This window comes from Syngnathus typhle, unplaced genomic scaffold (genome assembly GCF_033458585.1).
Source record: "Syngnathus typhle isolate RoL2023-S1 ecotype Sweden unplaced genomic scaffold, RoL_Styp_1.0 HiC_scaffold_34, whole genome shotgun sequence".
In the NCBI taxonomy this organism is placed as follows: Eukaryota; Metazoa; Chordata; class Actinopteri; order Syngnathiformes; family Syngnathidae; genus Syngnathus; species Syngnathus typhle.
Window position 1 is genome coordinate 715,135 of NW_026871940.1, and position 27,866 is coordinate 743,000.

At 40.1% G+C, this 27,866-nt stretch overlaps 1 protein-coding gene and 1 long non-coding RNA gene across 2 annotated transcripts; both read right to left on the reverse strand.

Annotated features, from left to right (window-relative positions):
* Window positions 1-22,469: 22,469 nt before the first annotated feature.
* LOC133147160 (uncharacterized) lies at window positions 22,470-23,008 on the reverse strand. Its single transcript, XR_009711529.1, has 3 exons — window positions 22,911-23,008; window positions 22,723-22,820; window positions 22,470-22,639 (listed from the first exon to the last, which is right to left on the reverse strand). It is a non-coding gene; the product is annotated as an uncharacterized LOC133147160 (long non-coding RNA).
* A 76-nt stretch (window positions 23,009-23,084) lies between these two features.
* Window positions 23,085-27,244, reverse strand: LOC133147158 (uncharacterized). Its single transcript, XM_061271218.1, has 4 exons — window positions 26,557-27,244; window positions 23,944-26,420; window positions 23,276-23,859; window positions 23,085-23,188 (listed from the first exon to the last, which is right to left on the reverse strand). Exon 2 carries the CDS (start codon window positions 26,327-26,329, stop codon window positions 25,424-25,426), a length of 906 nt encoding a protein of 301 aa, XP_061127202.1. The 5' UTR covers window positions 26,330-26,420; window positions 26,557-27,244; the 3' UTR covers window positions 23,085-23,188; window positions 23,276-23,859; window positions 23,944-25,423.
* Window positions 27,245-27,866: the final 622 nt, after the last annotated feature.

A 27,866-nucleotide genomic window follows, 5' to 3' on the forward strand; every position in this document is an offset into this window, starting at 1 on the left:
ACTAGGAGAATTTAAAGTTTGGTAAACAAACGTTACTAGCGAATTGATGGCAGCAGCAATTGCGACACATGGGCCTTGCCATGTGTCGACCGGAGGGATGAAGTCCATCATACATCAACAATTCACTACCTTTGGTTTAGATGCTTACTTAAAACAAAATTGTAAAGCATGTCTTGTTTGTGTGAAACATAATCCACAAGGAAATATGAGACCTAAGAGAGGCTCATTTCCAAAACCGTCTTACCCATTTCAAATGCACATGGATTTTATTGAGCTCACACAAAGTGGACCTCACAAATACTGCTTAGTGATGATTGATGCATTTTCCAAATGGGTGGAAATAGTTCCATCCAAACGAGCATCTGCAAAGCCATCATACGATAAGTACGCTCAAACTGAAAGATGTGTCAAATGCAAATTCACTGCCGCCTGATCTTTCCTCCTCTCAGGTCGACAACCCCATTAAAAGAAAGAACTGGGTCAGCCCACGGTGGGAGGGACCATTCCAAGTCTTGCTGACTACCCCCACCACAGTGAAGATCGCTGAACGGCCCAGCTGGATTCACCTCAGCCACTGCAAGTTGCAGAGAGTGCTGGACCCCTAATTCGGAGTGGTGGGGAAGGTTGACTTCAAAGGGGTCCTATCGTTTAGGGTGGGTGGTCTCAATGTTGATGAAGAAAACAACTATCCCCACTCCGCTAGGCGAGGGGATGTCCCAGTGTCTGTGCCATCCTAGTAGCAACAGGGCTCCATATGGCAGATGGATCCTCTGCTGCGTTGTGGTTGGAGCGTGCTATGGTCTATGGACTCATTTGAACAGACCAAGTGACAATGTTGACCGTGGAAAACGATGGTCCCACGATGAGAACTTTGAGGACTGGTCATGGGACCCCAAAAACCCATACGAAACCAACACGTGGTACCGGTACGTCAAGGTCACTGTGAGAGCCCACACACAGGAGGGGTGTTATGTTTGTTCAAAACTCCCCCCTTCCTCCACGCAAGTTCATTTGGAGGCCAGAGCAATGAATGAGGCAGATCGTGGCCAGAGTGCCTAGACTTAGTGAAGCGCTATATGATAATTACTCCCACTTCAGAAGGGTTAACACCTTTTGAAATCATCCATGGGAGACCATATAGACTACCTGTGTTCCCTGCAGATGTGCAAAAAGCAGATGAAGAACAGTCCTTGGCAGACTATATGATAAGGACGCTCAAACTGAAAAATGTGTCAAATGCAAATTTACTGCCGCCTGATCTTTCCTCCTGACAGGTCAACAACCCCATCAATCCAGGAGACTGGGTCTACATCAAGGTTGTTAAAAGAAAGAACTGGGTCAGCCCATGGTGGGAGGGACCATTCCAAGTTTTGCTGACTACCCCCACCGTAGTGAAGGTCCCTGAACGGCCCAGCTGGATTCACCTCAGCCACTGCAAGTTGCAGAGAGTGCTGGACCCCTAATTCGGAGTGGTGGGGAAGGCTGACTTCAAAGGGGTCCCATCGTTTAGGGTGGGACGTCTCAATGTTGGTGAAGAAAACAACCATCCCCACTCCGCTAGGCGAGGGGATGTCCCGGTGTCTCTGCCATCCTAATAGCAACGGGGTTCCACATGCCAGGTGGATCCTCTGCTGCGTTGTGGTTGGAGCGTGCTAGTGTCTATGGAACCATCTGAACAGACAATGTTGACCGTGGAAAACGATCGTCACACAATGAGAACTTTGAGGACTGGTCATGAGATCCCGGAAACCCATACAAAACCAACACTTGGTACCGGTATGTAAAGGTCACTGTGAAGCACACACACAGGAGGGATGTTATGTGTGCGTTCGAAAACACCTCTTACTCCACACAAGTTCATTTGGAGGCCAGAGCAATAAATGTCACTGAAACGAAATGTATGGCATCCATGGGAGGAGTTGGATAACAACACCGTGCTGTCACAGACAGTGACGCTACCCCTACCGCCCTGGACTCGCAGAAATGAATCTGTGATTGAACTCTTTTGGATTGATCCCAATGTAACTGTTGGAGGACGACAGATGCCACAAGTGGCCTAAACAAAAAGGCTACCTGGAATGGACTACACGTGTTTCATCCAAGAAAACAAGACCCACGAATGCATTAACGACAACTGCTCTCCAGGAGGAAACTGGATGGGAGCTTTGGACATCACCGCTGTGTGCCAGGATGGGAGAGCCATTTCAAGGCGTAAGGGCTCTCCTACCAACATGGCTGCACCATCAAACGGAACATACTTCATACAGAATGGCTGGTGGCTTTGTGGTCGCAAGGTTTACCCGATGCTGCCAGCCAATTGGACAGGAGTGTGTGCACCAGTGTGGGTGACAGACCACACCTACAGGATACGACATCGTCAGCTGGCGACAGCACACAACTCTTCTGGACGTCAACGCAGGGCGGTTGCAACCTTTGCCCCTCATGGCCCTGTCTGGGGTGCGAATGTTCCAGACGACCATAAAGTATGGTCCGTTGGAGACAAAGTTGTTCATGCGCTTTTTCCCTGGGTCAGAGTTGGAAAACATTCACTCTTCATCGAGACACTGAACTATCGTTTTCAATCCTTTGCGAATCTCTCACTACAAGTCAACGATGGACAAAATAGAGAGATTCAGGCTATTAGGCTGATGGTCTTGCAAAACAGGATGGTTCTGGACTTGTTAACGGCAGCACAAGGCGGTGTGTGCCACATCATTGGGACTTCCTGTTGCACATACATTCCGGGAAAAAATGACACACACATCTACGACGCCATGGCTTCACTGAAGAACTTACAGCAGGTCATGTTGAATGACAAAGTTCCACAACAGTGGGGTTTCTTTTCATGGCTATTCTCTCGCAACTGGTAGCAACTGCTGTTGAAAATTGTGTCTCCTGTGCTGGTTGTGCTGGTGTTGTTGTGCTTGTTTACGACCTGTGTTATCCCATGTTTGAAGTCTGCTGTGACAAGGGTTGTCTCTTCTACCGTAGCGCAAGTACATATACAACTTCTTGGTCGTGACGGATGTGATAACCATAATGAAACGCGGATTTCGTAGGTGCTATTATACTGTGCGTGTTTTACAGAAACTTGATGATTTGACCATCGAAAATGCTTCGCAAGAGATGGATACAATGATGTACTGTTTCTGTGTTTTCCTTTTTATTTTTTATTGGTAGCTTTCTGGTCGCCTAAGGCAGAGGGACCGTGTGAGACTTTTCCTACATATTAACATCGGCCACCAGGTTTTTAGATCACACAATAAGTTTGAACTGGAGTATTGAGGAAAATCCTCGTCTTCACTTGAGATTGTTGCTATCATTGTTTGTTGTTTTTGTCATGTTTCACCCTACACTAGGGGTGTCCAAAGTTTTTGCAAGGAGGGCCATATTTAGTAACATGAAGGGGCCCGACGGCCAATATTTTTTGTCGCTTCACTTCCGGGGGGTCGGCGGCACTAGTGGGACAGCAAACGCTGTGCGTTCCCTTCTCTTCCGGCGGGGGGGGGGTGCTAGTGAGACGTCCAACGCTGCGTTCACTTCTCTTCCGGGGGGGCGGGGGCTAATCAGACGTCAAGCGCTTTGTGTGGCGGGCTCCATCTAGTGTGGAAACTGAGAAGTGCTCAGGCTGTTGTGCGGGCCACATTCAATTATGTTTCCAGAATTTGCTGCGGGCCAATAAAAAGGCTATAACCACCTACAACGTTTGGTTTATGTTTTATAAGCATTTTTAATTTTATTGCTTAAATCGCATTTTCTCGACGAGCTGAGCACGTTTTCTGAATGGTGCTTCTCCCGTCACTCTGGTGAGGTTGGCATAGAAAAAAGCGCTCTCGGGTGCTTCAGAGTGCCGAGTTCATCACTGCGCATGAAGAAATTGTGCTACAAGTACAGCGGGCTGGTTCAGCTCGACATCGGCGGAAGCGAGTTTTGTGGCGATCTGGACTTTGAAGCAGGGACATTAAAGGCGCTCGGTCTGCTCCGTCCTGAAGCGAGAGCGGGGGCGTCCGGGCCAGGCTGGCGGCCAACCCAGCTCGACCGGCCGTGCCTTCCTTTCTTCGGGCGAACGTTCGATCGCTGGGCATCAACATGCCTGCTGAGATCTATGAAACGGACAGTGCGTAACTGCTGTGCATCTGGAGCGGCTAGCGTGCTATCGGGCGGACCGGGCCATTGTACGAGGGGGAACATCGCGAGGAGGTGGAATGCGTGTCTACATCCGTGACGAATGGTGCCGGGACTCTGTGGTGGGATGCAAGCACTGCTCGCCTCTGGCGAAGTTTGTGATCTTCAGGCTTTTGGCGTCCTGAACTCTCTCCCCCGTTGTTTACTTGTATGTTACTCGTGTACTGTGTCTCGTCACCGTGGGATGGAGGAAACGTAATTTCGATTTCTTTGTGTGTCTTGGCATGAAGGAATTGACAATAAAGCTGACTCTGACTCTGACCTGCAACGTTTGGTTTATGTTTTATAAGCATTTTTAATTTTATTGCTTAAATCGCATTTTCTCGACGAGCTGGGCACTTTTTCTGAATTGTGCCGCTCCCGTCACTCTGGTTAGGTTGGCATAGAAAAAAACGCTCTCGGGTGCTTTAGAGTGCCGAGTTTATCACTGCGCATGAAGAAATGACCACCTGCAACGTTTGGTTTATGTTTTATTAGCTTTGTTAGAAAAATGTATATATAAGTTATCATGCGTTCTCTAATCAATGCTTTACCCCAATAGTACTGCAAGAGATGCTTGCTGTTTGGCCTTGCTGTTTTTATGATGTACCACAGAAGAGAGATTACAGCTGGGTCAGACAGGACGTAGCTGGCAACTCAGTGACAACTCAGCAAAAAGCATCATCTACCGTTCCTTTCTAACAATGACCACTTTTTTAGACAATATGCCTCATTGCTGTCTTGCACCCCAGATGAACCTCCAAGTGACCATTAAAGTCAGGGTTTTTCCTAACTATCTTTATTGTAGGATTAGGTTGGAATGTATATAACCAGTAATAAATAACTTAGCTTGTCAGGGTTTTCCAAAACTATCTTGATCATATGATTATGTTGGAATGTATGTAACCAGTAATGAATAACCTTGGTAGATTAGTTTTATGCTTATGTTGGTGTGTAACCAGTAATAAATAACCTAGCTTGTTCCATCCTACACAATGTCGTAAAACATCCCCTGCCCTGCTAATCTAGAGGTCAAGGGCCTTTTTTACTTGTCTATTCAGTCTATGGTCACCCCCACCCTTTTTCTCTTAATAAAGATGGTCTTGTGGGAAGCGAGAGTCAGACGTCATTCGATCATTGCTGTACGCACAGTGACGAATGGACTCTCCGCCTGCAGGTGCCCAAAACGACTAACTTGTCTCCGAGTGGTTCTTGCAAAATAAGTTAGAGTGAGCACCACTCTAACATAGCTTGTTGCATCCTACACAATGTCGTAAAACTTCCCTTGCTATGTTTTAACTAGAGGTCAAAGGTTTTTCTTCTGTATCCAGTCCACTCAAACTCCTCTTCCCAGATGTTCTTATCAGTATGTAAACACCTAGTGATTTTTTGCTTACGAGACAAAGCCCACATGCCTCCCCCCTCCCCTTAGTTGGCTCTTGTCTCACACTGTGGGTAGGGCAAATCCAAATAAAAAGAGCGGGAGTGCATACAGATATTTTAGTGTAGTGAGATTGTTGTGAAGGATCTGTACTGCACTCCTCGCGAGAAAAGACTTAATATTCTGTCTCACTTGTGGTTTGTTTGCTGTTGCTCTTCTATTCACTTATTCAGTCAGCGAAATAAACCTGACAGAAATTGGGGGCTCGTTCCGGGATCTCGACACACCTGGCGGGTCCAGCGGACTCTTCGACGCAGGCGAAAATCCTCGGCCGAGGTAAACAAAACCCCATTGACGGGACTGTCTCGGTCAGTCCGGCTGGACACCGGGAGGGTTGAGTAGGAATATTAATTCTACTAAAAAGGAATGAATGAGCTGTGACAAGAGGTCGTTTAATGCACTTAAAACCTTGAGAATTCTAATCCCTATCAAGTACAACTAGAATTTTGCAATTTCTGGAGAAATTGCGTGTGAAGGCGAAATGTATGAATAACTTTTTCGGGGAATGCTGCCGAACGATGTTGAAACGTGTTGAATTACTTGAGAAATGTAGAATATTTGGAGAATTTGTGGTGAATTTCAAAATTGAAAGTTTGGAATATTTGGTAAGTGGGAAGTTGTGGAATAGGTAGGCAAAAAACGAACAGTTGAAAGTTGGAATGGGTTGAATCGGTAGAAAAATGTAGAAGTTAGAGTAGAAAAACGAAATTTTGGAGAATTTGGTTGAACTTTAATTTGGAATTGTTGGTAAGTGGGAAGTTGTGGAATAGGTAGGCAAAAGATGAACAGTTGAAAGTTGGAACGGGTTGAATCAGTTAAAAAATGTAGAAGTTAGAGCAAATGTTGAGTCCCCATAGAGAATGAATGGGAAAACAAAAAAAAGCAATTGCGCCAAAATCTGTCTAAATTTGGAACAAAACAAAAAAAACGGCCTCAGGAGGTTCACTTTTGGGGTAAAAATGTTGAAACGGGTTAAATCAGACAAAAAACGAAAAAGTTAGCGCAATTGTAGCTATTTGGGCCACTCAGTGTTGAAATAAGGTCACTTCCGGTTTGATTCGGGTCATTTCCCGTCTAATTTGGGTCACTTACGGTTTATTTGGGTCACTTCCGGTTTAAAATAGGTCACTTCCGGTTTAGCTGAGGTCACTTACGGTTTATTTGGGGTCATTTCCGGTTAAAAAGGTCACTTCCGGTTTATTTGGGGTCACTTCCGGTTTACCTGAGGTCACTTCCGGTCTATTAGGGGTCACTTCCGGTTTGATTTGGGGCACTTCCGGTTTATTTGGGTAACTTCCGGTTTAATTTGGGTCACTTCCGGGTTCGTCGGAGGTCACTTCCGGTTTATTAGGGGTCATTTCCGGTCTAAGAAGGTCACTTCTGGTACATTTGGGGTCACTTCCGGTTTGATTTGGGGTCACTTCCGGTTTACCTGAGGTCACTTCCGGTCTATTTGGGGTCACTTTCGGTTTGATTTGGGGCACTTCCGGTTCATTCTGGGTTCATTGGTGGCACTTCAGGGTCATCCAAGATGGCCGCCACACTGGAATTGGGGGTCAAGGGTTGAATTGTGTAAGCATAGTGGAAGTGGGGGTGAATGGGAGTGAATGTGGGAAGCATAGTGGAAGTGGGGGTGAATGGGAGTGAATGTGGTAAGCATAAGGTGAATAAGGGGAATAAATGTGGAATGGGTTGAATCGGCTGAAAAATGTAGAAATTAGAGTAGAAAAACGAAATTTTAGAGAATTTTGGTTGAATTTCAAATTTGAGAATTTGGAATTTTCGGTAAGTGGGAAGTTGTGGAATAGGTAGGCAAAAGATGAACAGTTGAAAGTTGGAATGGGTTGAATCGGTAGAAAAATGTAGAAATTAGAGTGGAAAAACGGAATTTTAGAGAATTTTGGTTGAATTTCAAATTTGAGAATTTGGAATTTTTGGTAATTGGGAAGTTGTGGAATAGGTAGGCAAAAGATGAACAGGTGAAAGTTGGAATGGGTTGAATCGGTTGAAAAATGTAGAAATGAGAAGGGAAAAAGGAATTGGGTGTGAATTTCAAAATAAAAGATGTGAAGTTTTTGGGAAGTTGTGGAATAGGTCGAAAAATGATGAACAGTTGAAAGTTGGAATGGGATGAATCGGTTGAAAAATGTAGAAATGAGAAGGGAAAAAGGAATTGGGTGTGAATTTCAAAATAAAAGATGTGAAGTTTTTGGTAAGTGGGAAGTTGTGGAATAGGTAGAAAAATGCTGAACAGTTGAAAGTTGGAATGGGTTGAATCGGTTGAAAAATGTAGAAATGAGAAAGGAAAAAGATATTGGGTGTGAATTTCAAAATAAAAGATGAAAACGTGAAAATGTTGAATTTGGCAAGTTTGGGAATGTGCCCAATGTGATTTGAATGTGTTGAATGATGTGAATTTCAAACTGGAACAACGTACCGTTTTTTTCCGTGTATAGTGCGCCCCCATGTATAGTACGCACCCCTAACAATGGCATGCTGATGCTGGAAAAAAGCTTGTACCCATGTATAATACGCACCCAATTTTTATGAATTTCTTTTAATTTTTTTTTTAATTTTTTTTTTTTTTTTTTTTTTTTAAGTCCCAAAGATCGTCACACACGCAGGGAGGCAATGGGTCCCATTTTTAAAGTCTTTGGTATGGTCTTAACTAGGCTGGATGTCATTTTTTTTGTTGGCGTTGATTTCTCCGACTGCCCCTAAACGCACCACCGCGCTCCGTGCGCACACGGCAGCTCTGTACGGGAGAGACGTTGAAGAGGAATAAAAACACCCTTGGAAACCAAAACTTGCCCCTCGTCGTGACTCGGAGCCGCAACAAATGTTTTGGATTTGTGTAGGGTACATTGTGACAGACGGCAAACTAGCAGGTGATCGAGCGAGCGTCTGATACAAGAGCATTGCGGTCGTATGGAGCGTGTTTGAAATGAACAGCAGAGACGAAAGGAACAAGGCAAAGTGTTGTGAAATAAAATAATACCTGTAATACGCATTTTGTTATTTGCTGATTGAAACTGCTAATTAAACTGTGAATTGAAACTAATAGGAAGAAAACAACTCTCGCTCTTTATATAGCTGACGTGTCTTGCGCAACCGTTCTGCGCATCTGTAATGGCGGCCTCCGTATGACGTCCGGTCCGCGATGGAGATTAAAAAACAAACAATATTTGACAATAACACACCATCGAGGATTGCACCATCGCATCAAACGATGTGTCGTCAATTATGAATTTTACTAAGTGTGTTGGGCAGGATGGCTGAATGCGATGCGCGATTGACAACAAACAAGAAGAAAGGTGAGTTTTATTTCGGGGGAGATTTGTCATGTCTCGTCCCCAGTTTTGCTATGTGTCTAGGTTGCCATAGTTTCTGTTCGCGTCGCCCCTCTCTTCCTGTGTCACCTCAATCGATGTAACGTGTTTTGTATTTAAGTCCTGTCTGCCCCTCGCTCACCGTTGGATCATTGCATGTGTTACTGTCATTCTGTTCCTGTCTTTGGTAATGTCACCCTGTCTTTTTGTTCCACGACTTTGTCGGTCAGTCCTGTTGTTGGTTTTGTTGTACCATGACTTTATTTAAAAAAAAAAAAAAAATTAAATTTTCTTTTCTTTGTACCCATGTATAATACGCACCCCAGATTTTAGGACAATAAATTAGTAAAATATTGCGCACTATACACGGAAAAAAACGGTAAATGTGAAATGTTGAATCTGCCATTAAGAATGAATGGGGCAAAATTCGCCGTAAATTTGTGAATTTTGCGAAAACGGAAAATTTTTGGAAGGAAAAAAAGTGAGCAGACGTGCCATGAATATTTGGAATAAGTGAAAAGTGGAATGGAGTGAATAGGTTGAAGTATGTGGAAGTAGTTAAGCGTCAAAAAAGTGAGCGGAAGTTGAATAATAATAATAACTAGAATTTGCAATTCCTGAAGGAATTGCGTGTGAAGGTGAAGAAGTTGAATAAATATTTAAGGAATGTTGCAGAATGATGTTGAAACGAGTTGAATCGGTTGAAAAATGTAGAAATGAGAAGGGAAAAAGGAACTGGGTATGAATTTCAAAATAAAAGATGTGAAGTTTTTGGTAAGTTGTGGAATAGGTAGAAAAATGATGAACAGTTGAAAGTTGGAATGGGTTGAATTGGTTGAAAAATGTAGAAATGAGAAAGGAAAAAGGAATTGGGTGTGAATTTCAAAATAAAAGAAGTGAAGTTTTTAATAAGTGGGAAGTTGTGGAATAGGTAGAAAAATGATGAACAGTTGAAAGTTGGAATGGGTTGAATCGGTTGAAAAATGTAGAAATGAGAAGGGAAAAGGGAATTGTGTGAATTTCAAAATAAAAGATGTGAAGATTTTGGAAAGTTGTGGAATAGGTAGAAAAATGATAAACAGTTGAAAGTTGGAATGGGTTGAATCGGTTGAAAAATGTAGAAATTAGAAGGGAAAAAGGAATTGGGTGTGAATTTCAAAATAAAACACGTGAAGTTTTTGGTAAGTGGGAAGTTGTGGAATAGGTAGAAAAATGATGAACAGTTGAAAGTTGGAATGGGTTGAATCGGTTGAAAAATGTAGAACCGAGAAGGGAAAAAGGAATTGGGTGTGAATTTCAAAATAAAAGATGTGAAGTTTTAGGGAAGTGGGAAGTTGTGGAATAGGTAGAAAAAGTGATGAACAGTTGAAAGTTGGAATGGGTTGAATCGGTTGAAAAATGTAGAAATGAGAAGGGAAAAAGGAATTGGAAATGAATTTCAAAATAAAAGATGTGGAGTATTTGGTAAGTTGTGGAATAGGTAGAAAAATGATGAACAGTTGAAAGTTGGAATGGGTTGAATCGGTTGAAAAATGTAGAAATTAGAGTAGAAAAAGGAAATTTTAGAGAATTTGGGTTGAATTTCAAAATAAAAGATGTGAAGTTTTTGGTAAGTGGGAAGTTGTGGAATAGGTAGTCAAAAGATGAATAGTTGAAAGTTGGAACGAGTTGAATCGGTGGAAAAATGTAGAAGTTAGAAGTGAAAAATGAAATTTTATGAAATTTTGCAAAATTTTATGCAAATTTTAAAAGTGAAAACGTGAAGATTTTGAATTTGGCAAGTTCGGGAATGTCCCCAATGTGATTTGAATGTGTTGAATGATGTGAATTTCAAACTGGAACAACGTAAATGTGAAATGTTGAATCTGCCATTAAGAATGAATGGGGCAAAAATCGCCATAAATTTGTGAATTATGCGAAAACGGAAAATTTGTGGAACGAGAAAAATGTGAGCAGACGTGCCATGAATATTTGGAATAAGTGAAAAGTGGAACGGAGTGAATAGGTTGAAGTATGTGGAAGTAGTTAAGCGTCAAAAAAGTGGGCAGAAGATGTTGAATAATAATAATAAAGGACAGGAATAACAATAGTGTGAAGGTCTTCACCTTCACACTAACTAGAATTTGCAATTCCTGAAGGAATTGCGTGTGAAGGTGAAGAAGTTGAATAAATATTTAAGGAATGTTGCAGAATGATGTTGAAACGAGTTGAATCGGTTGAAAAATGTAGAAATGAGAAGGGAAAAAGGAACTGGGTATGAATTTCAAAATAAAAGATGTGAAGTTTTTGGTAAGTTGTGGAATAGGTAGAAAAATGATGAACAGTTGAAAGTTGGAATGGGTTGAATTGGTTGAAAAATGTAGAAATGAGAAAGGAAAAAGGAATTGGGTGTGAATTTCAAAATAAAATAAGTGAAGTTTTTAATAAGTGGGAAGTTGTGGAATAGGTAGAAAAATGATGATTAGTTGAAAGTTGGAATGGGTTGAATCGGTTGAAAAATGTAGAAATGAGAAGGGAAAAGGGAATTGTGTGAATTTCAAAATAAAAGATGTGAAGATTTTGGAAAGTTGTGGAATAGGTAGAAAAATGATAAACAGTTGAAAGTTGGAATGGGTTGAATCGGTTGAAAAATGTAGAAATTAGAAGGGAAAAAGGAATTGGGTGTGAATTTCAAAATAAAACACGTGAAGTTTTTGGTAAGTGGGAAGTTGTGGAATAGGTAGAAAAATGATGAACAGTTGAAAGTTGGAATGGGTTGAATCGGTTGAAAAATGTAGAACCGAGAAGGGAAAAAGGAATTGGGTGTGAATTTCAAAATAAAAGATGTGAAGTTTTAGGGAAGTGGGAAGTTGTGGAATAGGTAGAAAAAGTGATGAACAGTTGAAAGTTGGAATGGGTTGAATCGGTTGAAAAATGTAGAAATGAGAAGGGAAAAAGGAATTGGAAATGAATTTCAAAATAAAAGATGTGGAGTATTTGGTAAGTTGTGGAATAGGTAGAAAAATGATGAACAGTTGAAAGTTGGAATGGGTTGAATCGGTTGAAAAATGTAGAAATTAGAGTAGAAAAAGGAAATTTTAGAGAATTTGGGTAGAATTTCAAAATAAAAGATGTGAAGTTTTTGGTAAGTGGGAAGTTGTGGAATAGGTAGGCAAAAGATGAATAGTTGAAAGTTGGAACGAGTTGAATCGGTGGAAAAATGTAGAAGTTAGAAGTGAAAAATGAAATTTTATGAAATTTTGCAAAATTTTATGCAAATATTTAAAGTGAAAACGTGAAAATTTTGAATTTGGCAAGTTCGGGAATGTCCCCAATGTGATTTGAATGTGTTGAATGATGTGAATTTCAAACTGGAACAACGTAAATGTGAAATGTTGAATCTGCCATTAAGAATGAATGGGGCAAAAATCGCCATAAATTTGTGAATTATGCGAAAACGGAAAATTTGTGGAACGAGAAAAATGTGAGCAGACGTGCCATGAATATTTGGAATAAGTGAAAAGTGGAACGGAGTGAATAGGTTGAAGTATGTGGAAGTAGTTAAGCGTCAAAAAAGTGGGCAGAAGATGTTGAATAATAATAATAAAGGACAGGAATAACAATAGTGTGAAGGTCTTCACCTTCACACTAATAATAATAACTAGAATTGCAATTTCGGAAGAAATTGCGTGTGAAGGCGAAGGCAGATGTTAATTTACAAACGTTAAGCGTTAAAAATGATGAGCGGGAAGAGTAGAAAGGGAAAATAAATTATTGTGAAATAAATGGGAAAATGTTACAAATACATGTTACAAAAAGGTACAAATGATAAGCGTTAAAAATGAAATGTTACAAATGTTACAAAAAAGGTACAAATGATAAGGGGGAAGAATAAAGAGTAAAATAATTTATGACGCCCAAAGTGGGAATTGAACCCACTACAGGAAACTGGCTCGGGTTGACATTGCCATTAAGAATGAATGGGGAAATAAAAGGCACAAATTTGCTAATTACTTAAAAACGGTAAATGTTATGAACGAGAAAAAAAGTGGCAAGCTTGCCATGAATTTTTGGAACGTGTGAAAGGTTGAACGAGGTGAATCGGTTGAAGCCTGTGGGAGTAGTTGGATGTCAAAAAAGTGGGAGGAATAAGTTGTTTAATAAAAATAATAATAAAGTAGAATAACAATGTGTGAAGGCCTTCGCCTTCACACAACTAGAATTTGCAATTCCTGAAGGAATTGCGTGTGAAGGTGAAGAAGTTGAATAAATATTTAAGGAATGTTGCAGAATGATGTTGAAACAAGTTGAATCGGTTGAAAAATGTAGAAATGAGAAATGAAAAAGGAATTAGGTGTGAATTTCAAAATAAAAGATGTGAAGTTTTTGGTAAGTTGTGGAATAGGTAGAAAAATTATGAACAGTTGAAAGTTGGAATGGGTTGAATCGGTTGAAAAATGTAGAAAAGAGAAGGAAAAAAGGAATTGGGTGTGAATTTCAAAATAAAAGATGTTAACTTAATGGTAAGTGGGAAGTTGTGGAATAGGTAGAAAAATGATGAACAGTTGAAAGTTGGAATGGGTTGAATCGGTTGAAAAATGTAGAAATGAGAAGGGAATTGGGCGTGAATTTCAAAATAAAAGATGTGAATTTTTTGGTAAGTGGGAAGTTGTGGAATAGGTAGAAAAATGATAAACAGTTGAAAGTTGGAATGGGTTGAATCGGTTGAAAAATGTAGAAATGAGAAGGGAAAAGGGAATTGGGCGTGAATTTCAAAATAAAAGATGTGAATTTTTTGGTAAGTGGGAAGTTGTGGAATAGGTAGAAAAATGCTGAACAGTTGAAAGTTGGAATGGGTTGAATCGGTTGAAAAATGTAGAAATGAGAAGGGAAAAGGGAATTGTGTGAATTTCAAAATAAAAGATGTGAAGTTTTTGGGAAGTTGTGGAATAGGTAGAAAAATGATGAACAGTTGAAAGTTGGAATGGGTTGAATCGGTTGAAAAATGTAGAAATGAGAAGGGAAAAAGGAATTGGGTGTGAATTTCAAAATAAAAGATGTGACGTTTTTGGTAAGTTGTGGAATAGGTAGAAAAATGATGAACAGTTGAAAGTTGGGATGGGTTGAATCGGTTGAAAAATGTAGAAATGAGAAGGGAAAAGGGAATTGGGTGTGAATTTCAAAATAAAAGATGTGAAGTTTTTGGTAAGTGGGAAGTTGTGGAATAGGTAAAAAAATGATGAACAGTTGAAAGTTGGAATGGGTTGAATCGGTTGAAAAATGTAGAAATGAGAAGGGAAAAAGGAATTGGGTGTGAATTTCAAAATAAAAGATGTGAAGTTTTTGGTAAGTGGGAAGTTGTGGAATAGGTAGAAGAATGATGAACAATTGAAAGTTGGAATGGGTTGAATCGGTTGAAAAATGTAGAAATGAGAAGGGAAAAAGGAAGTGGGTGTGAATTTCAAAATAAAAGATGTGAAGTTTTTGGTAAGGGGGAAGTTGTGGAATAGGTAGAAAAATGATGAACAGTTGAAAGTTGGAATGGGTTGAATCGGTTGAAAAATGTAGAAATGAGAAGGGGAAAATGAATTGTGTGAATTTCAAAATAAAAGATGTGAAGATTTTGGAAAGTTGTGGAATAGGTCGAAAAATGATGAACAGTTGAAAGTTGGAATGGGTTGAATCGGTTGAAAAATGTAGAAATGAGAAGGGAAAAGGGAATTGGGTGTGAATTTCAAAACAAAAGATGTGAAGTTTTTGGTAAGTGGGAAGTTGTGGAATAGGTAGGCAAAAGATAAACAGTTGAAAGTTGGAATGGGTTGAATCGGTTGAAAAATGTAGAAATGAGAAGGGAAAAGGGAATTGGGTGTGAATTTCAAAATAAAAGATGTGAAGTTTTTGGTAAGTGGGAAATTGTGGAATAGGTAGAAAAATGATGAACAGTTGAAAGTTGGAATGGGTTGAATCGGTTGAAAAATGTAGAAATGAGAAGGGAAAAGGGAATTGGGAGTGAATTTCAAAATAAAAGATGTGAAGTATTTGGTAAGTTGTGGAATAGGTAGAAAAATGATGAACAGTTGAAAGTTGGAATGGGTTGAATCGGTTGAAAAATGTAGAAATTAGAGTAGAAAAACGAAATTTTAGAGAATTTTGGTTGAATTTCAAAATAAAAGATGTGAAGTTTTTGGTAAGTGGGAAGTTGTGGAATAGGTAGGCAAAAGATGAATAGTTGAAAGTTGGAACGAGTTGAATCGGTGGAAAAATGTAGAAGTTAGAAGTGAAAATCGAAATTTTATGCAAATATTTAAAGTGAAAACGTGAAAATTTTGAATTTGGCAAGTTTGGGAATGTCCCCAATGTGATTTGAATGTGTTGAATGATGTGAATTTCAAACTGGAACAACGTAAATGTGAAATGTTGAATCTGCCATTAAGAATGAATGGGGCAAAAATCGCCATAAATTTATGAATTATGCGAAAACGGAAAATATTTGGAATGAGAAAAATGTGAGCAGTGTTGCCATGAATATTTGGAATAAGTGAAAAGTGGAATGGAGTGAATCGGTTGAAGTATGTGGAAGTAGTTAAGCGCCGAAAAAGTGGGCAGAATAAGTAGAATAATAATAACTAGAATTGCAATTTCGGAAGAAATTGCGTGTGAAGGCGAAGGCAGATGTTAATTTACAAACGTTAAGCGTTAAAAATGATAAGCGGGAAGAATGAAAAGGGAAAATAAATTATTGTGAAATAAATGGGAAAATGTTACAAATACATGTTACAAAAAGGTACAAATGATAAACGTTAAAAATGAAATGTTACAAATGTTACAAAAAAGGTACAAATGATAAGGGGGAAGAATAAAGAGTAAAATAATTTATGACTCCCAATGTGGGAATCGAACCCACTACAGGAAACTGGCTCGGGTTGACATTTCAATTGTGTTTCCGACTGAGCTAATGAGGATCCTTCCTTCTTGCTGGTTGAATTTGGTTAATGTAATGAATGTGTTTGTTGAATGCGAATGCGTTATCAAAGTGGTGGAAATTGCTTAATGTAATGAATGTTGAATGCGAATGACAAAAGTTACAAATGATAACCGTTGAAAATGATAACCGGGAAGGATAAAGAGTAAAATAAATAATGACGCCCAATGTGGGAATCGAACTGACGCGGGTTTTGATACCACTCGGGAATGATGCTCGTGTACTGGAATCACTTGTGTTTCCCACGAGCTAATTGAGTCCCTTACTATGTCGTGGTTGCAATTGGTTAATGTAATGAATGTGTTTGTTGAATGCGAATACGTAATCAAAGTGGTGGAAATTGCTTAATGTAATGAATGTTGAATGCGAATGTTAGTTACAAATGATAAGCGTTGAAAATGATAAGCGGGAAGAATAAAGAGTAAAATAATTAATGACGCCCAATGTGGGAATCGAACCCACTACAGGAAACTGGCTCGGGTTGACATTGCCATTAAGAATGAATGGGGAAATAAAAGGCACAAATTTGCTAATTACTTAAAAACGGTAAATGTTATGAACGCGAAAAATACTGGCAAGCGTGCCATGAATTTTTGGAACGTGTGAAAGGTTGAACGAGGTGAATCGGTTGAAGCATGTGGGAGTAGTTAGATGTCAAAAAAGTGGGAGGAATAAGTTGTTTAATAATAAAGTACAATATCAATGTGTGAAGGCCTTCGCCTTCACACAACTAGAATTTGCAATTCCTGAAGGAATTGCGTGTGAAGGTGAAGAAGTTGAATAAATATTTAAGGAATGTTGCAGAATGATGTTGAAACGAGTTGAATCGGTTGAAAAATGTAGAAATGAGAAGGGAAAAAGGAACTGGGTGTGAATTTCAAAATAAAAGATGTGAACTTTTTGGTAAGTTGTGGAATAGGAAAAAAAATGATGAACAGTTGAAAGTTGGAATGGGTTGAATCGGTTGAAAAATGTAGAAATGAGAAGGGAAAAAGGAAATGGGTGTGAATTTCAAAATAAAAGACGTGAAGTTTTTGGTAAGTGGGAAGTTGTGGAATAGGTAGAAAAATGATGAACAGTTGAAAGTTGGAATGGGTTGAATCGGTTGAAAAATGTAGAAATGAGAAGGGGAAAATGAAATATTGGCGAATTGGGTGTGGATTTCAAAATAAAAGATGTGAAGTTTTTGGTAAGTGGGAAGTTGTGGAATAGGTAGGCAAAAGATGAATAGTTGAAAGTTGGAACGAGTTGAATCGGTGGAAAAATGTAGAAGTTAGAAGTGAAAAAGGAAATTTTATGAAATTTTGCAAAATTTTATGCAAATATTTAAAGTGAAAACGTGAAAATTTTGAATTTGGGAAGTTTGGGAATGTCCCCAATGTGATTTGAATGTGTTGAATGATGTGAATTTCAAACTGGAACAACGTAAATGTGAAATGTTGAATCTGCCATTAAGAAGGAATGGGGCAAAAATCGCCATAAATTTATGAATTATGCGAAAACGGAAAATTTTTGGAACGAGAAAAATGTGAGCAGTCGTGCCATGAATATTTGGAATAAGTGAAAAGTGGAATGGAGTGAATCGGTTGAAGAATGTGGAAGTAGTTAAGCGTCAAAAAAGTGGGCAGAAGATGTTGAATAATAATAATAACTAGAATTTGCAATTCCTGAAGGAATTGCGTGTGAAGGTGAAGAAGTTGAATAAATATTTAAGGAATGTTGCAGAATGATGTTGAAACGAGTTGAATCGGTTGAAAAATGTAGAAATGAGAAGGGAAAAAGGAACTGGGTGTGAATTTCAAAATAAAAGATGTGAAATTTTTGGTAAGTTGTGGAATAGGAAAAAAAATGATGAACAGTTGAAAGTTGGAATGGGTTGAATCGGTTGAAAAATGTAGAAATGAGAAGGGAAAAAGGAAATGGGTGTGAATTTCAAAATAAAAGACGTGAAGTTTTTGGTAAGTGGGAAGTTGTGGAATAGGTAGAAAAATGATGAACAGTTGAAAGTTGGAATGGGTTGAATCGGTTGAAAAATGTAGAAATGAGAAGGGAAAAATGAAATATTGGCGAATTGGGTGTGGATTTCAAAATAAAAGATGTGAAGTTTTTGGTAAGTGGGAAGTTGTGGAATAGGTATTCTATCATCAATAGAAATATGATGAACAATTGTTGTTAGAAAAGTAAACATGTAACATTTATTCAATCACACATTCAATTAATTTCAACCATTCAATAAATTTCAACAATTCATTCAATTATGCATCATTCATTCATTCATTAATTCATTCATACATACATACATACATACATACATACATACATACATACATACATACATACATACATACATACATACATACATACATACATACATACATACATACATACATACATACATACATACATACATACATACATACATACATACATACATACATACATACATACATACATACATACATACATACATACATACATACATACATACATACATACATTCATTCATGCATGCATTCATTCACACATTCGATCTTAGTCACGTCACCCTGCACACGAGTGACAATAATGGGCATCCCATCTTGTGGGATATGGGGGGGCTGGCTGAAAGTTTTTAGCCAGATATCCAGCTTGATGCTTGTGACTTCTCCCAAATCCGAGACAACCTCCACCACCTCTTCCCCATAGAGGATACCAACGACCGTGACGATGAGGCTGGAGTTGCAGGCCTGTTGAATAAAATAAAAAGCAAATTAGTTTTTATGAATGGAAAACAACGTTTACCAAAGGCTAATCATGCCTCCAAAAAAAGCAAGTGGGAGCAGTAAAGCCATCCTAAAACACAAAGACAATGCGACAGTGAGCGCCTGGCGCGCTGCGGGCGGTTGCGCGATCGGACCAAATTAAGCTCCCTGCGCACTGAGGTACACTTCAATTTTGGAAAGTACATCAGGACGTTACAAATCATTTCTAAATTTCAGCGACGACTCTGTCACAATAATGCAACCAGCGCGGAGCAGTTGCGCGGTCGGCAGCGGGCTACGGTTACGCGCTGGGCGGAAGGCTGCAATTGCAACTGCAAAAATGAGCAAAAAAAATAATAAGCAAGCACCTTTTCAATTCCACTGCTATGAAGCCATTTACTAACCGTTATATCTGTGTATATAGTGGAGTGGAGCATTACTCCAGAATCGGTCACCCGGGCACTCAGGTGGGTGAAGAGGAAGGAACCCCCTACTTTCAACTCCATGAGATTCGCATCCCGCCAAAGGCCAATTTTGACAGTGGCATCATCCTGCGGTAGTTTAAAAAAAGTATGTGTGCAAAGTGCTACAACAGGGGAAGTACAAATGGCTACTTACCTTTTTAAGTGTCAAATGCCGAAAAGGCGCAAGGTGGTTCCCCCTTTGGCGCACCATGCGGATTGGACGCATCTAAAGTGAACCAAATTGATATCACAATTAGAATAATTATGTTTGACAATGAGCGTGTCATGTGTCAGTGTACACAACCTTAACGATGACAAAAAAAAAAAAAAAATTGGTACCTTAGTACTAAACAGAGGATTTCAATGATATTGTGTGTGTGTGCGTGCGTGTGGGTCGGTGGGTGGGTGGGTCGGTTGGTTGGCTTTGCATACGCATGCATGTACATTATTGCACATGCATCATGTCTTCACAGGTGTACACAAATACATGTGTGTATATGTGCATTTGTGGGTGCAGGTGACTTACATCTGTAATTATGCCATCCAGTGACACCATCTCGTCAGGTAGTTTTTTCACTACTTCCTGAGGAGATGATGCCACTGAGTTGGGGTAGACCAGGGCCCTGGCCTCTTCCTCCAACTGTGGGCTGGTCTGCACTTCCGCCCCGATGAAGATCTTGGAGCCGGGTTTAGTGAGGAGCAAAACGCCCCGTTCGTCGACACCAAAGTTTAAAAATATGTAACTGTTGCCCTCTGTGACAAGGGCTGCCAAGTGTTCAAACAGAACGACTTGATAGGCTTTCTTGCCGTCACAGAGGGCAACAGTTACATTATTATGCTGTCCTTGCATGGACAAGGTGCCATCCGCACCACAAATCCAGCTCCGCGCTCGAACAGCACTCCTTATAGCAACGGCTTTAGCAGCAATCATTTTTGTCGCCATTCTGAAAGAGAAAAAAAAGAGATAAATTGACTTGTTTAGTTAGTAGATGGCAAATGGCAAATTATTCATTTAATAATAAATATTATAATACATCTGACTGACTTTGAGATTATTTTATTAGCGACACAAGATATCATTACCATATTGAAATTGGATAAAAATAAATGGATACCACGTATAATAAAAACAACAACAATTATTTAAATGTTATACTGAAAAAAGAAAGAGTTTGCCAGCAATGATTTTAACATCCACCAGATGTCACTGCAGAGTGCCAAAGTCAATAGTTCATTGGTGTGGAGCATATCAAGACTGCTACAAATTAACACTGGGCAATGAATACTACTGATCTTACTCGGTCAGTGCATATCAGTGGTTACAGTTACAATGTCATCTGCTATATAAATTTGGAAGCACATTTCATAATGGCGCCTGTGCGTTTTTTGGGGGGGCTAACCTAAAACAAAGATTTTAATAAAAGAACACCGTAAACCATTTTTATCCATTTGCGTGTGGCGACTACGAGGTGTCGTCTGAAATAAATGAATTACGCGTCGTGTATCTTTCCAGAAATGTCGTTACTCCGTAACGCAAAGTGCAAGCATCATGCGTCCATCTTGTTAGATGGCAAATGCACACGGCGGACGATAGTGTATAATACTTAAACGCAAGAGCAATAAAATGGGGAATCCTCCGTCATAAATAGGAACGCAAAACAAACATGTATTTTCGACTGACTAGTTAATTAATAATTACAAGTTCATTTGCTATATGCGCATTTCGTAATGGCGGCCTTTTTTTTTTTTTTTTTTTTTTTTGCTCGACGCAAACCAAAGATGTGGTCACTGAAAATACAATACTTGTGCCGCGAATAATGTTCACGTTCATCAACCGATGGAATTAATCCATACTAAATTCACCGAGAAACAACTCGGCAAAAGTCCGTCGTGAGAACAGGAGACTATTTTTTTCTATATGTACAGTTAATGAGTAATAACATGTAATAGTACAGTAATAGAACTGTGACGATCGTAATTAGAAGTGGGGAAGTGCTACTTTCCCCACTAACGCAACAATCCTGGTTAAAATGTAAGTATATACTTAGGGGTTTTAATACAGTTGTGAGGAAATCTCGGCTTTCCACTTACCTATCTCGTCTTCAAGTTGATAATGAGACCGTGTAAAGTCCCTCCCCACTTTTCGGCGGCGCGAAAGGTCGGCGCGAAAGGTCTGAGCGAAGTCTGAAAAGAGAGGGTAAGTTTTAGTCGTACCGTCAAAACTTTAGTACATACAGAAAAAAAACACTGAGACCGGAACACATCGCTCTAAATTCGTGTGAAATATGATTACACAATTGAGTGAACATGTGCATGTTTATATTTACGTGGACTCAACGCTTTTAGAGCCCCCCCCCTTAAAAGGTGAAAAATGGTAGCGTCCACTTTAAGTAGAGACAGAAAAAGACGTCCCCGTAAAATCACGCGATACGTGACGATACGATTGAGTGGCGATATTTCAGTATATTTAAAATATGATCATGATAGTAATAAAATAGCCTTACAGTAATGGTAATAACTATAATCGCCACGGTTTATGAGGTTTCCGATTTGTTTTCAAAGTATTTCAATGCAACGTGATCAGTACAATCGCGAAGATAAAATAATGGACACTATATCAACTTATAGAATGTACATACAAGACAACATACATACAAGACAACATAACAATAAACTATGATCACAAGACAATATATTAATAAACTTTCAATAATTGTCTCATTTCCCCAAAAACAACCCACTTCCCCCCTGATGCATGCATTGGCTGATGAATAATGATAACATCACATTAAAATATTTAGTGAGTAGTGTGAAAGTAATGAATGAACATGCAGAGTTAAAATCAAAAATAAGTATTTAATTACAGTTTCATATCAACACAGAAAAGACCTATTTTCTATTAAAGAAAGAATTAAATAAATGTCAATTATGAATAATGTCATTCAAAACAGGTTATTTTATACGACAAATCACAACATAAGTTGTCAACATACACTTTACACTTTTCCTTCTAAACAAGAAGGAAAAAAAACAGTTGCATGGTGCTTTTTGGAACCAAAATACAGCATGATATTAGTTGTTTTGGGCAGAATGGAATATATAATGCGTGAAATCTTATAAATAATAAAAAAAATAGATAAAATGTTTAACTGACTCAATAAATACTGAACATACAAAATGACAAACAAGAACGTATACATTGGACTGGACTTGTATGTGATGAAATGAACATGCACATATTGGAAACACAAAACTTAATAAACAAAATTTAAGGCAAAGAAATATAGAAAGGCCAATAAATCAATAAATCAATCAATCAATAAATCAATCAATCAATCAATCAATCAATCAATCAATCAATAAATAAATAAATAAATAAATAAATAAATAAATAAATAAATAAATGAATGAATGAGAACAGAAAACAGACTATACTATGAGGCCTCGCAGAGGGACAGCTTCCGACAGTTAAAGGCTAAGGTGTTCTCTGTCTGCATGACTGGATGCATGTAGAACCACAGGCAAGACCCAGGAACATACTAGAGGAACATGAAAGAGGTGTTGAGGAGAAGGGGTAAAATTAAAGAGTGCTTCCTGACAATTTTCCTTGTTGGCTACTCACAGATGAAGCAGGAGAAGTCATGTGTGTTTGGGAGTTTGTGTTCCATGATGCAGGCCTCCCTTGTACAAGTCTTCTTGAAATGCGTGGCTCTCGCTGTGCTACAACATAATATGTTAATCAATTCATGTTGAGGAGAAGCGGTAAAATTAAAAAGTGGTTCCTGACAAATTTCCTCTTTGCCTACTCACAGAAGAATCAGGAGAAGTCATGTGTGTTTGGGAGTTTGTGTTCCATGATGCAGGCCTCCCTTGTACAAGTCTTCTTGAAATGCGTGGCTCTCGCTGTGCTGCAACATAATATGTTAATCAATTCATGTTGAGGAGAAGCGGTAAAATTAAAGAGCGCTTCCTGACAAATTACCGTCTTGGCTACTCACAGAAGAAGCAGGAGAAGTCATGTGTGTTTGGGAGTTTGTGTTCCATGATGCAGGCCTCCCTTATACAGGTGTTCTTGAAACTGTTGCCCTCTGTGACGACAAGAAAGCCTGTAAAGTTGTTCTGTTTGGTCTGTTAGGTGGGTTCTCATCAAAAAAACATTGAGTTTCTACACTTACATTACAATAAAGTAATATGTCATGGCTACCTCTGGCCTCGATTCTGGGATGAGCTTCTTCTTATCGTGGCTACAAGGCAGTTAGTTACAGGCTTGGCTAGATGTGGTTGAGCCACAGCTGAACACATTTCTGTCCCTTCTCGTTAAACTCTGCTAAATTCGATGCTGTGCAGGGATGTTCCAGCAGGGGCAGGAGGTGTTGCATGGTCTGTGGTTCAGTGCCACAGTCACACTCGCTGTTCCGATCCTCCAGATGTCCCCATTTGGCGAGAGTGACTTTTGCACGTCCAACACCAGATCTTAGTCTATTTAGGCATTTCCACGTTGCATACATAGTTGGTGTCTGCTCCTGGGGTCATTGCCTCGCTTGCTTTAAGCTCCATTGTAGTTTCTGGTGGAAGATTGTCAAGTCTTTCTTCCCGCCGAGTGACTCTTTCACTGCCTGTGTTCGGCGTTCTGAGGGGTGGGACACTTTTCAGAAAACTTTTCCTGGACTTAAGGCGGCATTTGGCTGGTACATGGCCGAAGAGAGGATGTCTTTGGTCAGTGGACTGTGGATGAGCTGCTTTCGCCACATAAAATGAACTGTTAAAATACAGAAGAGTGAAATAGCAGCATTTAGTGTCTTTTGAAAGAAAGATAAAACATGTCTAATGATGAGAAACTTACCTCGTCTGTTTTCTGTTGTCGCCTCACGATTATGACGTAGAAAAAATATAATACATAAAAAAATGAAGTAATTAATGTGAAAAACAATTCAAAAAAAAAAGTTTAAAAGGCCTTTCTATAACTAAAATCAGAAATAAAAACATGTAAAACGCTAAAAAGTCTCCCCTTAACTCGTCTAAGATAGTTTAAAAAATGTAAAAGTTTCAAAAGTTAAAAATTTGGAAAGTGAAACATTTTAAGTTAAAAGTTTAAAAAGTTAAAAATGTTACAAGAGTTAAAAATTTAGAAAGTGAGCATTTTAAGTTAAAAGTTTAAAAAGTTAAAAATGTTACAAGAGTTAAAAATTTAGAAAGTGAGCATTTTAAGTTAAAAGTTTAAAAAGTTAAAAATGTTACAAGTTAAAAAGTTAAATCAACTTGAGTTAAGGGAAGACTTTTTGAAAGCTAATTAAAAAGTCTAAAAAGTTTAAAATTTTAAAAAGTTACATCAAGTTAAGGGAAGGCTTGTAGAAAATTTCAAAAGCCTTGGCCTTCCCTTAACTGAACTTGAGTCCACAACAACCCCCATTCCATCTCAACATACAGGCCCATCTCAACTTACCACCACAGACATGAGTTCAGCTACATCAACTGTCCTTGTCTTTACATGTATGACCACCTTTACTCATGATACTTTTTAATGACAGTTTCATGTAAGGCTTTACTCACGGTTTGTTTCCATTTATCACTCTTCTATGATTTGCCTGGGACCATTTAAAAATGATAAAAGTGAATCCAAGTTAAAAAGGCCACTCCTCTCCGTCTCCCCTTCACTCACTCTGAAGCATGTTTCTCGCGTCAAGCAAACCTTTGCCATCGATAAGTATTTTCCAATTCGATGTTTTCTCCATTTGTAATGCCAGCCAGGCAACAGGTTTATTGCTAGCATCATGCACAAACCTCAGTGTCCAAAATAGGGGTGGACTTCATTGCCACCAATTTATATTATCAGTATAAAGCTGCTTTTCCAGCTATCGCTATCCACATGGGTTGGTAGTTATTTTCTATGTGGAAATTGTGAGGCTAATGGCAACATTACGTTTACCATTCTGAGCCCCAGATCCCATTTCATCTCTAGTCAACAAATCACCCACCACATCCCACCACTAATATTATACACTTACGCCATTCGACGTCTGTCCTCGTTGTTTTTCCAACTACTGAAAAACATGATATAGATTTGACTTACCTTTCACTGGTCAAAACACAGAAAACAGGATTGTGATAGCTGTTGTATGTTCGCACGGAACCTGAATAAAGAGCACAGAGGTCGAGAGAAAGAAAAAGAGGTCAAGTAATGAGCACTTCCACTCTGGATCCCATCTCTCCTCAAGTCAACAAATCACCCACCGCATCCCACCACTATTATTATACACTTACGACACCGTTGACGTTTCGATTTCCATCCTTGTTGTTTTAGAAAATGCTGATTTAGCTGTGACTTACCTTTCACTGGTCAAAACACAGAAAACAGGATTGTGATAGCTGTAGTACGTTTGCAGGACACCTGAATGAAGGGCACACTGAGGTCGAGAGACAAAAATGAGGTCAAGCAATGTGTTTTTGTCAGTGGTAGCAGTGGCTATGAGTTGCGTGTAGCCTTTCGAGCGGAACAAATCAAGAATGGGCTTGAATGAGGCAGATAGCATATCTTCATTAAAATCTCCACATACCAAGATCTGATGATGCTCCATTACTTCAAGGTACCGCAAGAGATTTCCCAAGCTTGGCAGAAAAGTGCGCAGACTGTTGCCTGGAGGCCTGTAAACGGCAGCAATCAACACATTGAGGGGATCTTCAAGTTTCACCACAACAAATTCAATGTCGGTCACACCCTGAACGTATTTCTTTTCCTGGGCCGCGATGTGACTTTTGACACAAATACCTACGCCGCCACCACGTTTTGTCGCCAAGTCAGGACAGTTTGTGTAAGAATCACTTCGGTTCCTGCAAAACATCGTGTAGCCTTCCAAGCAAGCACGTCCATCGGCCACTGATCCTTGGAGGTGTGTCTCTGTGAAGCACAAAACATCAGCGAAAAGCAGTTCGTGATGAGACACGATATCTTGCACGTGACAAGACAGCCCTTCGGTGTTATGATGGACGACAACCAGGTGATTTGCCCGATCTACCGACGGCATCACGTGAAGGAGGGGCATGACGCTCTCCAAAGAATCCTCTGCCATCTCAGCAAGAGCAGCAGTGATTTGTGGATTTGCATGAAGCCTTCTCTCATCCATATGCAGAATATGCAGACCACTGAGCGAAGTCACTCTACTCAGAGCTACGTACCCCATGCCGTGTTCGAAAACACCTTTCAGCGAAACTGCAGCCTGTGACGTTGTCATGCCTTGTACCTTGTGGATCGTGCAGGCAAAAGCAAGCTTGATGGGAAACTGTCGGCGCGTCACTCCAGCCTTGTTCAGCTTCTCCTCCAGTCTGTCAATGTACACGGGGTTAGCAGCACGCGCATTGTTACTCACATGATCGAGTTCCAACCCAAGTTTCTGGACACGGGCTTCATTTGGATAGTTCACCAATTTGACAACTTTTGCAAACATTCCGTTGCACAGACCTGATTGAACATCAACGTTCCGTGTGATCATAACACGAGCACCCAGGGCAACTTTGATGGAGTCCGGGAGCTCATTCTTAGCGCCTTGCACAGGGGAAGCTTGCCTTGCCATTCTGCCAGTTCCTTTGTCTTTCTTGTAGTCATCCGCGTCAATCTGCACAATGTCCTTATGAAGCAGTTCCAGCATCGCAGAGTTATGGCCATCCACCTGTTTATTGGTGGCAAAAACATGCAGAATATGCTTTGGACACATTTCTGGGGAAGTGTACCTCGTGGCAAGGAGAGCTCTGTCCATTTCCGACAGTTCATCTGACTTTTCTTTGACGCGGAGTCGGTTCAGCAGTTCGGCAAAGGCGACATCGTCTTTCTGCCTCATGATGGCGGTGAGCGTGATCTTTTTGAAGTCGTCACGCCAGTGGTCCAGCCGCGTAGGATCGTACACGCACAGAGGTTTGGACTGTCTCACGGGAGGGAGCTGAAAGAAATCTCCAACAGCAAGAACAGACATGCCACCGAAAGGTAAATTAATTCCTTTGATTTGTTTCAACCTGGCATTCACGTAGGCGAAGAGGTCTTTCGACACCATGGAAATCTCATCGATGATGAGTATTTCGGCGATGGACAGCTCGGCTCGGACTTCGTCCAGTTTATTGCCCAGCCCGTGGTACGGGGGTTTGAGACTTCTCGGCAGTTTGAGTAGACAATGCAACGTTGCCCCGGAAATGTTGAACGCCGCCGTGCCAGTGAAAGCTGCGAGAACAACCGTTTGCTTGGAAATGTCAGCCTCCTCAGCCAGTCGTGGTAGTCTCTGCAGTATTTTGGTAGCGTCAGCGTGGATACACTTGATGAGATGAGATTTGCCGGTCCCGGCGCCACCGTTGATGTGGTAGAAGAACTGCTCAATGGGCTTTGAGCTACACACACGTTTTATGCACCAATCTCTGACCTTGTAGAAGACGGACGCTTGCTTTTGGTTCAGGTTACGATACATGTCGCGTAACACCGCGGGATCGATGGCAGCAGGCTCTGTCACGATGGACATTTGGGTTGTTTTGGACCTGACGTTATAGTCCGGGACATTTTCCTCCACGTTGTCGTTCGGTTCATCTCTCGCGTTCATTTCCTCAACGCATTCGAGTCTTTGCAACTCACTCTCGGGAGCCAGGTGGCACCATTCGTTTATGATGAGCCCACTCTCCTCCACCTCTTGGATGGCGTTGTCAATGTCTCGACTGTATTTCTCATACCTTTCTCTGTTCCTTCTGACAATTTGGCACACGCGCTCCACAGAGTCGTTATACGGTAACTGC